This window comes from Panicum virgatum, chromosome 7N (assembly GCF_016808335.1).
Source record: "Panicum virgatum strain AP13 chromosome 7N, P.virgatum_v5, whole genome shotgun sequence".
Classification (NCBI taxonomy): domain Eukaryota; kingdom Viridiplantae; phylum Streptophyta; class Magnoliopsida; order Poales; family Poaceae; genus Panicum; species Panicum virgatum.
This window is the reverse complement of record NC_053151.1, coordinates 36,936,856-36,948,141: the sequence shown is the minus strand read 5'-3', so window position 1 is coordinate 36,948,141 and position 11,286 is coordinate 36,936,856. Positions and strand designations below refer to the sequence as shown.

Sequence of the window (11,286 nt, the reverse complement as noted above, 5' to 3'; positions counted from 1 at the left end):
CGTGTCTACTAGTACCTGCGTGCTTTTGGAGACCGGGCGGGAAGCTAGCAGTGGCGAACTGGACGCTCGCTCGGTCGCTCCGATCGCTTTCTTTGGACAATGGAAGCACAGTACAGCGCAGCCGTCTGCACGCAGGGACCGGCGGCCGGGCCTTGCTTGACTCCTGCCCTCATCAGTCGCAGGCAGCAGATCGGACGACGTCAATCTTGAGCGCGCGCCTTGACTTCAGTGCTGTCGCCTGGGCGCGATCGACCTGCTGCATGCCACCGGGACATGATGCAAAGAAAACACGAGTCCAAACGCGTGTGCGTTCTATGTAGTCGTGGGGAACAGACAGCATCGACCAATCAAAGGTGGAAGAAGGTAAAAGGGAATGGTGCCGTGGAGGTTCGTGATGTGATCCCAATAACCCAGGTGTGGCGCTAATGGAAGGGGAAAAGTTTCCAGTGACCTGACATGACAAAACGTACGTTGGCGTTTTGCCAGTTGCGTGCCTCGCTCACAGTCACACGATCGACGTACTCTCATTCTCATGCACCCACCTGACATATCATCCATGTGACCATGTGGCCATGTCTCAGTTCAAGTAAGTAATCTGGTGTTGGTGTTTTAGTCCAGCAGCGAGCCCTTGTGCCTGGTGATCAGTAGTTGGTAGCTCATGGCAAGAATCTTCATCTTCACTGTTTTTGATCATCGATCGACACACAGACAGATAGCTGGAGCACTTTACTTCTATAATTTTGTGTACATGTTATTAACATGATGATGATGATGATGTACCAATTGACAATGATCGTAGTATGTATGCATTGGATGATGCAAATAACAGATCGGAATCTTTTTCCTATAATGAAGAATTCCACGCATGAGGCCCAGAACAGTTTTACCCGTCCGTCGGTAACCAGCGGTTTTTTTATTTTTATATTTTTTATTTTCGTTTTTTACAAAAATATATTTTCGATTTGAAAATTTACAGGAATATACCCCGGCCGCCCCGCTGCCGGGCGGTCGGGACCTGGCCGCCCGGCAGCTGGGCGGTAGGGGCATTTCTGAAAAAATTTCGCGGAGAAACTTACGCGCAGGTTCCTGGGGCCGGTCGCCCAGCAACGGGGCGGCCGGACCCCCAGGCCGTCCGGCAGCGGGGCGGCCGGCCCTGGCCGCCCGGCCGCGGGGCGACCGGCCGTAATATTTGCAATTTAGCCCTTTTCGTGAAAGAATTTCACATATGTGCCCTTTTTGTAACTTTTTGCATAAATAGACCCTGGGGGTCGGCGCCGTAATATGTGGCGCCGAGATAACACGTCTTGGCACCACAGATCACGGCGCCGAGGTGCCACGCACGCATAAGCAATCTAGTGAATCTTCGAACTTGCCTTTAATATTTTCGAAACTTTTCAGGAGACTAGAATATTGTGAACCACATATCAAATATAACAGTAAGAATTAAGAACTAAAAATTGCATTACACAATGTAAACCATAGGAATTACATCATAATACAACGTTAATGAAACACACATCAGACATGCAGTGGCATGGCAGAACCCGTTGCAACTACGGTAAACAGATTCTGAACTAAGCTAATATGCCTTAGGTAATTTAAAAAAACACAACAAACACAACGATGCAGCATGTCACTAGCACTAGGTAGTTCTATTAGCCGTACCCCCATGTAGCAAACTGCGTTGAGCCTTCTCCGCAGTATCCACCCATTGCAGGTGGTGCAGGCGGTGGTGCCGGAGGGGCAGGGCCCTTCTTCTTGTGACAAGGGCAGTTGCAGTAAGGAATAGTGCATGGTTCATCCTGTAAAGCGGCAGCATTGCTGGTATCATCATCTTCGTCGTCTTTGTTACCCTCGCTCACTCCCTCGTAATAGTTCACCTTGCATTCCAGATCAAAGATCTTTATCTGGAGGTACTCGATGAACTCCTGAATTGAATCAATTGGTGCAGTATCGATCCACCTGGTAAAACCACAGTTTTCTGGAGCATCTGAAGACTGCAAAATAAATTTCATGTAAGGTGTCTCAATGAAGATAAAGAAATAAAACAACCGAGTATTACCCATGCGTGTGGACATTTGAAGAAACGTCGACCGCCATCCATCCCGTCGGTGCACATCTGCACTAAGCAGTCATCACCATGTCTTCATTTTGGCCACGGTTCTCTACGTTTATCGTATTGTCGAAGAGGAGTTTCATTGGTAAATTCACTTTTGTGCTGTGGCGGAAACTCAAACACTGGTTCCGGAAAGGAATCAGGTCCAAGAGGCCCCTCCCATATTATGGGGTCTCCCTTTCTTGCCCCTTTTCCTTTCCCAAAATCGTAGTAATTCTTCCCGCTAGACCCACCTCTAGACATTGGGTATACAATGAGCTTTGGTGTTTGAGTGCTGCTGGGAGTTCACAAACTTCGGAGTATTTATAGGCGCACAAAGGTCTGATACCCGGAGTGTGGAGTGTAAATGCACCTGAAAAGCCTACATGACAACACAGTGAAGAGGCTAGCTGACCGAACACTGAAAAGGCTAGATTCAATTCTCGAACTGACTACTCGATGCATCTCTGTGCATGCAGAGCATCTAAGTGCATGCAGACTCACAGCACTGCATCGCTGCCACTCGGTCGATCGTGCCTAGATGCCGCCTTCCCCACTACATGCCACAGACCTTCGCTGTAGAATGACAGTTCCGTCGTCCTCGCCCGAGAGACTGATTTGAACGTGAGCTGGTATGGTTGCCGTGTTGTCACATCTTTTTGAAATGGTGGAAGGGCACTGCTATTGGGCTGTCGTCTTTTGTCACGTTTGTATGGGCAAACAATGCGACATATGGGAAACCCGTGATCGCCGTACTGAGCAGTGGCAACCTGTAATCTCGTACTCGCAGCTAGATACACTATGGTCCCTATTTTGAGCTATACGAGCGTGTCACGAAGTTTACTTTGTATGCGGTAGTCGTCATCATCGTCGGCGGGATCTCGGCCGCTAACTCCTCCCGCACCTAACTTGTCCTTCATTAAATCATGGAAAAAATTCGCAAGAACTTCCCTTATTTCACGAGCATTATGGAACCCACAAACATAACAAGTTCACATCAATAATATCTATAGAAACAAATAACAAGTAAACTACCACAATCATAAACAACCATAATCCGAACAGTCGAAACAGTCCATAATAACAATAGAGAAACAAGTGCCAACAACTAACCACCCCTACCATTCCGACCTCTCTTACGTTGTGCGTGTACGTGATATGTAGGGTAGCTATGACGGTCCGGTGGCCTCACATCTTTGGCAGGACGGCGTAACAAAGCCACAGGTGTATGCAAGCTGGGATCATCGTCCTGGGCAGGCGTAGCAAACAACCATGTAAAGTCGTCGAAGGAGGCTGCGTCGTTATCTTCAAACCACCCTACAGATCACAAAAAAAAATTAAGCAACATTCAATAGGTGAATGCAATTCCGTACAAATTATACTACGCACCCTGTGTTCCAGGTGGTGGTGGTGGTGGATAGGAAGAAGCTCCTTCATATCCTCCTTGTGGCAGCATAGGGTGATACGAAGACGGCCCCGCTCCGGTGAACTGTTGTGATCCTGAGTATAAATAATAACGTATGAGCCTTCGACCATAAAACATAAGCAAATAAAATTATGCACCACATATTTACCTAAAGTCCCTCCAGCTAGTGGCATAGATGTAAACTGGGTTCCTTGAAATGGAGCCCCTTGCGAGGCACCTGGCCCTCCATAGGGCTGAGAACCGGGGTACCCGTACCTTGTGTGGAGTCGTATTTAAATATTGCATATAAATATACGGATCGGTAAATATCACACCATACCTTCGTACTGTCGGTGGTATAAGGGAGGCTGCTGCCATGCGGGACCACAAGGAACCGACGTCGACGCTTGCGACGATCTGTAGGAATCCTTGTACTCCGTCCACGTACCAAAGGCCTGAAGGATGCCTCGGACTCTATCACGTTGAGTGGTCCAGGCCTCGAGTTGTGCCGGCATGCTCATCGTAGACCCGCCATGAATCCTCATTACATTCAATGAGCAATCTAATTCAAGCAACCTACAGGCCTCGAACTGCAACCAAAAAAAACTTAGTATACAAATCTTAAAAGATCGAAAATGCCGTCAACATTTACTCACCGCCCCAGCTAATGCCTCATCCCTGTGCCGTGCATAGCGATCCTGCGAAGTCGCAACATGCGGCTGTGGATGCATGTCAACATACGTCAAACGGCAATGAGTCTTCTGTTCGTACCAGGTCAGGTACGCCCGAAACGAAGGCTCGGTGTGTGGACCGGTATCCTCAGCCAACTGCTCGCCTGCATCATCCCACACAGCCACCCATGGTTGTAATCTAGTGACCCACATTGTCGAGAAAGGATGTCCAGCCCTTGATAAACTGCACGTTAAATAGAAATTAGTTTCACGTTATTAGTACATGGGGACTTATACATTTTTGTTACCTATGATCGTGGCGCTGAACACGATCCAACGCTGAAGACACAGGGAAAGACTGGCGTCGACCGAACAGCCTCATGACTCTATTCGGGCAGTGGGCCTCAACTGCAACGTCATACACCAAAGCTGCAGTAGTCATCCATAGGCCCTAGTTCTGTGTGCACACCTAAGATATCCCAAGCGGTGCACGTGCGGCTATAGCCAAAGGACTGTGTGGCTCCCACACAATGTCTTCTGGGGTCAATCGATCAAATTCAGCAACAAACTCAGGATAAGACCGCCGGGTCTGTACATGTGCCCATGTTTTCTGCAAAAATAAAAATTATGTGTCCATAAGAAAGATATTGAGGGAACAATGTATGACCATAGTATGCATAGAATATAAATTTTTATCGGGTCCATACCTGTCGAGAGTATCAGAGAGTCCCCATTGTGGGTCTGTCGTCCTCCGTGTCACCGTACATATCCGGCTTGTACGGTGACTGGTCAATCATGGGACGACCGATAGAAATCCTCGTGATGCCTTGCAGAATCCACGATATGTCCCGGCACCCCGTTAGGACAGCATTCCTATCATTCTGTCGTGATGCCTTGCAGAATCCACGATATGTGCATGCAAGAACCGCTGAACCACAACTATATAAGGGTATGGCATCCTCATCTGCATCGGCGATCTCCTGTGCGTAGGGCAGAAGCACCCTATCCACACAGTGGCCGTGTGAGTTGTTGAACATGATGTACCCAAACAACCACAGCAGGTATGCTTCAAGTGATCTAGTCACGCTGTACTCATCAGCATCGGCTGCCAACAGATCCGGCTGCAATGAAGTACGAACATTGAGAATAAGAAATACATGAGGTATTTCAAAGCCATAAAATACATCAACACATTGTTTTGTACGAAATTGTACCTGAAACTGTAAGAGCCATGACTTTGAAGGGCCTTTTGACTGTGGGTGCTCATTGAAATCTTCAGGATCAATCGTGGAGGCAATACCTGCAAAACGTTCCTCAAGATCCTCCAACCACGTAGAAGGTACCACGCGGGGCCCGACAGCGTCTCCGGTGATAGAAAGACCAAGCAGCATCGCAATGTCCTGCAGGGTCGGTGCCATCTCCCCACAAGGGAGGTGGAACGTGTGTGTCTCAGGTCTCCATCTGTCAACGAGAGCTGAAAATAGAGACATGTCTAGCTTCACCAAAGCACCCTCAGCAAGACGAGCCACAGTGAGAAGACCTGCCTCGCTCAGCCTGCATCATACAGTGCACAAATGTTAATACATTATATAACGAAATGTATAACTGATAAAAACAGAAAATAGACGACATATCACCTGGGCACCCATCGTGGGTCTACAGGAACCAACTCTGCATGTGGACGTGGACGCAGCACGTTTAGTTCTTGGTGCTGAACCTTCGCAAGGATGGACCGGTGACCCGAGTCTATTGTTGGGTTCAGCAACGCAGGAGTAACCCCGGCCATACCTACCACGTAAGATCAAAATAATACAATACAATCACACACATCTAAATATTTCTAATAGTTTCTTATATTTCCTAAATAATTTCTAAGATTTTCTAACAATTTATAATAATTTCTAATATTTTCTAACATAAATTTTCTAATATTATCTTGCAATTTTTAAGACTTTCTAATACTTCTCTAACAATTTTCTAGTACTTTCTAATATTTAATCTAGCAATAATCACTACTAACATTAATTAATTAGATTGCTAATGTACTATATCAACGCTAATCACTACAAGTAACTACACCTAAATGTACCACTAATCAGTCCTAATAATAATTAAACTGATTGCTAATCTAATGTTTCAACAAAATAGTTTCTATAATTTTCTACAATTTTCTAACATTTTCTACAATTTTCTAAAATTCTCTACAATTTTCTAACATTTTCTATAATTTTCTACAATTTTCTAATATTATCTTGCAATTTTTTTGATTTTCTAATACTTCTCTAACAATTTTCTAGTATTTTCTAATACTAAATCTAACACTAAATGTACTATATCAACGCTAATCACTATAAGTAACTGCACCTAAATGTACCACTAATCACTCCTAACAATAATTGAACTGATTGCTAATCTACTATTTCAAAAAAATAATTACAATATAATCTATTTATAAAATATTAAAAATTTTAGTTACCTATAGTCGCCGGCTTGAAAATCCGGCAGGGCTTCGCCGCTTTGCCTCTCCCTCCCTCCCTCTCTTTTCTTTTTTTCTGGATTTTTAGTGAGGCAAATGAGGGGGTGAGGGGTAGCCAACACCTTATATAGGGTTGGGGGGCCGGTCGCCCCGCAGGCGGGCGGCCAGGGCCCGCCGCTCCTCTGCCGGGCGGCCCGGAGGGCTGGCCGCCCCGCTGCCGGGCGGCCGGTCCTCCAGGGACCTCGGCGCAATTTTTTGTCGACTTTTTTTGCAGATAAGCCACTGCCGGCCGGCCAGGTCCCGGCCGCCCGGCAGCGGGGCTGTCGGGGTATATTCATGTAAATTTCGAACACGAAAATATATTTTTGTAAAAAACGAAAATAAAAAAAATAAAAAAACCGCTCGGTAACCAAACCAACCGCCGCGCGCGGGCGGGCCTGCCTGGAAGGCCAGAAGGTAGCGTCCCGGGCCTAGCTGCTCTAAACGGCCGAACCAGCATATGGCCCATGAGGCGACTGTGGGGGCGGGGGCGGGGGCGCCGACGTGGGGGCGGGCCACCGCGCGGTACGGGTGCGCCCCGCGCCCGCGGCAGCGAGATCGCGCGGCGCCTCTCGTGATCTTGCTCTGCTGGTCACGAGGCTTGTACGCACCCTCCTCCTCCCTTCTCATCATAGTCGGCCCCCGCGCCCGTGCCCCCCGTCCGGTCACGTCCGCGTTCCGCGCGGCCGGCGCATGCAAGAGCATCTTCACAGACGACATAGCAAGTGGTTGTACTTGTACTGGAGCTGGAGGCATCAGCAGCAGGCGATTAGGTGTGATCTCTGTTTGTGGAATTTCTTTATAAAAAGCTCGTTAAGAAGAAAAGCCTAAGCATTGATCGATCCTCGCTGCATATGTTCTCCAGGCAGAGCAAGACTCATCACTGTTTCATGCAAAGTGCAGGATCAATCTGGCGATGTTGTTCGGCCCATGAAGCTCAATTCTAGCATTCGACAGAGTTCCTGATAAGCCCAGCTAGCACTGCTGTATACCGGTACATTCAGCATATTCAATTCTTGGGTTTTATTACCTCCACTTTTCATTGTTCTCCCTCGTTCTCTGAATGACTGACACGTCCTGTTTAGTTTTCGAAATTTTTCATGCGCTAGTAACTTCGAACGTTTGACCAATAATCAGAAGTATTATATATAGATAACTGACAAAATCTATTCTATAATCACCGGGTGAAATCGCGAGACGAATATAATGAACCTAATTATGTAATGATTAAATAATATCGTGCTACAGTAAACAATATCTAATGATGGATTAATTAGATTTAATAGATTCTTCTTGCGATTTCCTGTCCATTTGTGTGATTAGTTTTATAATGAGTCTATATTTAGTACTCTTAATTAGTGTTATAAAAGTGCCCAAAATTTTCCTTCTCATATCTATTTGACTTTTATTTCAAGAAAAGATCTACAACAAACGAAAACGAATAAAGCAATTCTGGGTAGGTTAACCACGGCACAAGACTGAACACGCCCGAGCAAAGAGTAAACTGCAACACTTGTTCTTCAGTAGCCTGCTAGCGTTGATAGCAAACAGGCAGGGGTACATCACCACGGTAGAAACGAAGTGCACGACCTAGTGTCCTAGCTAGTACCCATACGAGTTTTTGGTTGCACCATCTGCCAAATGCTCGGATTCAGTGCCTCCCATCAGCAGCTCTTCAACAGCTTTCTGAGAACAAATGAAAGGATCATATCAATTCCATTCACATCGCCACGCCACACACGATCGAAATGGAACACCTATAGAAGTGGCGGAAGCTTTTGCATACCTCAAAACATGTCAGGGCAGATTGAACATCGCTATCCGAAATATGGTAATGGAGGACCAACCTGACGCTGCATGAACATAGGGGTCGTATGGACACTTATAATATGATGACGTATAGTAATATATAGTATGATCTATATATAAAAAGGCTGATATTTATTGCTAAACTTGGGAATTCCACTGAAAATTGGAATGGTACTTAAGATATGATATTATGATCGCAAAGGTAACTGGAACTGGAAGTCAGTTAAGGAATTAGCGTCAACAAATATACTGAACATTAGGGATGAAAGTGGTAATCTGAACTGTTAGAATAAATTTAATATTTTAAAATAGATATGTATAAAATTTGATGGTGATCATTTCTTATATTATCAAGCATATTATTACAAATAAGAATAAAATTTTGCATAAATTATTTTATGCATTATTTGCTCCCTACAACAAAAAAAAGTGAAAAAAAATACCAAATTTGTTTCCGAATCCATACCGAATTTTATATCTACCATTTGAGAAAATATAGGATGAATTTAAGGTTTATCTTTTATGAATCTTTACAAGCTCAATGCTCAAAACAAGAATACAAATTTGTATACAAGATTGTATATCCTATTTATTCGCAATCAAAGAAAAACGACCAAAAAACTGATTACCGAATAATTACTGTTTCCGACCGTTTTCATCCCTACTGAACATGCTACATGTCAACTAACAAATAATGAACATGCATGCTAGATCCTAAATGCTCATTGGAACTTCACCTTTTTTTTATCCTGATTATTCTTATTAAAGAAATACTGAACATCAAAGAGGATGGAACTTCACCTTTTTAAACTCCTTGGATTTGCAAGCACGTTGCGCTTTTCCAGGATTTGGCACAGCTTGTAAGATGATATGCGTGAATCCACAATATCAAAGAACACCTTACAAAGGATGGCATATGTTATAAATGGGACTACAGTTATATAGTGGGAAATGAGATGTATTAAAATGATCTAGCAGCTGGCTAACCATGTTGGTCTCGACTGAAGCTGAATCCACCGTAAACTGTTCAATCTTATTCAGTCCCTCTAAGTAAATGGACAAGACATACAAGTTCAGTACATCAAGTTGCATTGGCAAGGATTACGATTTGCTTTTCAGTAAATTATTTTTTTATTTGTGTAAGTAGGATGAAAAGTTGAGGGAACAAAGATTGAATACAACTTAAAGAGAATTAGTTTTTTCTTTAGTGAAAAATCATGGTGGTAGTTGAATACTTGTGAATGGGGGAAATCAAAATGAAGTGAAGTTAGAATGCAAAAGGCATGAAACCTGCCAAAGCTTTAGCCCTTCTGTGGTCATCCGCGAGCTTTCCCACAGTGTCGCGAACGGCAACATGGGCAGCAGCACAGAGAACTCCAACCTGCCTCATTCCACCACCTAGGGTCTTCCTAAGAAATTTGGCCTGATGGTATATATTGTTTAGATTTTCAATATTACTTAACCTTTGCAGTTAAATTTTTTTGAAGAAAATACATCTCTACAGCTGGAAACTTAGAAACACAGTTGATCAGACCTTGTCAATGAAGGCCTTTGAACCAACAATAACTGATCCAACGGGGGCACCTAAACCTTTAGATAGGCATACCTGCAGTTTAAGTTTCAGTGAAAAACAGAAGCACCATCATAGTTTACTGCAGTCCACGCACATGTAAGTAGTGTATCTGAGCACAGGGCTCAGGAAATTGGAGCATACCGAAACTGAATCAGCAGCTTTCACAAGTCTGTCTACTGGAACTCCAAGTGCCTGGCACAATGATACAGTGGATTACAGGCCGCCACGCATGCACATATGTTCAAATTTGTATGTGAAAGGCTGCAGCAATTACACTTCATGCATAGTTATATGGTTTATTTTTCAGATGTCAACACTCTAAAACTGATCTCGATCTGAAGGCTGAAGACAGAAAATAACACTGTCGCAGACAGTGTCAGAATTCAGAAGCAGATTGTAAAATTGCAGCACATGCACCGTACTACTCACCACAGAAGCGTTAAAAATGCGAGCTCCATCAATATGGAGCTTCAGGCCACGACTCTTGGCAATTTCACCGACCTTGTCAGTATATTCTACAGATAAACATCTCCCACCAGAACTGTAGAAACAGAAACAAAAATATGATAAGAGCTAGTTAGATTAGAAAAAAAACTTTATTATATTTCACCAGCAGGATCCGTGGTCTCCTACGTGAGTGTACTTGGGCAACTCACTTTACATGTGTGTTCTCCAAACAGATGAGCCTGGTGGTCGGGTAATAGATCACCCCGTCGGGACTCCTGATGGCAGCGACGATCCTGTCGATGTCCATGGTGCCGTCGGGGTTGCTCCTGACGGGCCTGGGGTGCACGCCGCCGATGGTGGCGATCCCCCCGTTCTCGTAGAGGTGGATGTGCGAGTCGTCCCCGAGGATGACCTCGCTGCCCCGGACGTCGCAGTGCACGAGGACGGAGACGAGGTTAGCCATGGTGCCCGAGGGCACGAACAGCGCGGCCTCCTTGCCCATGAGCGCCGCCATCTCCGCCTCGAAGCGCCGCGCGGTGGGGTCCCCGTCCCGGACGTCGTCGCCGACGTCGGCCACGGCCATGGCGGCGCGCATGGCGTCCGTGGGCTTGGTGATCGTGTCCGTGCGCAGGTCCACCACCCTCGCCGCCATTGCTGAACCCTGCTCTGTCCGCGCGGCTCCAACTCCGTCCGAGGCAAAGAGATAGAAGACAGGACTAGGATCAAAAGAGACCCTGCTAAAGATCGCGGGTCATGGAATTGGTGTGGGCG

General features: G+C 45.5%; 1 protein-coding gene across 1 annotated transcript; it reads right to left on the bottom strand.

Annotated features, from left to right (window-relative positions):
- Positions 1–8,051: 8,051 nt before the first annotated feature.
- Positions 8,052–11,286, bottom strand: LOC120683008 (probable low-specificity L-threonine aldolase 1). Its single transcript, XM_039965021.1, has 9 exons — positions 10,725–11,286; positions 10,498–10,609; positions 10,210–10,260; positions 10,030–10,101; positions 9,786–9,918; positions 9,483–9,541; positions 9,297–9,394; positions 8,473–8,539; positions 8,052–8,372 (listed from the first exon to the last, which is right to left on the bottom strand). Exons 1-9 carry the CDS (start codon positions 11,165–11,167, stop codon positions 8,289–8,291), a joined length of 1,119 nt encoding a protein of 372 aa, XP_039820955.1. The 5' UTR covers positions 11,168–11,286; the 3' UTR covers positions 8,052–8,288.

Coding starts and splice junctions, on each gene's coding strand:
- LOC120683008 (XM_039965021.1), bottom strand. CDS start 11,167: ATGGCGGCGAGGGTGGTGGACCTGCGCACGGACACGATCACCAAGCCC. Junction 10,610..10,724: donor TTGGAGAACACACATGTAAA/GTGAGTTGCCCA, acceptor CTGTTTCTACAG/TTCTGGTGGGAGATGTTTAT. Junction 8,540..9,296: donor AATCCAAGGAGTTTAAAAAG/GTGAAGTTCCAT, acceptor ATGTTCATGCAG/CGTCAGGTTGGTCCTCCATT.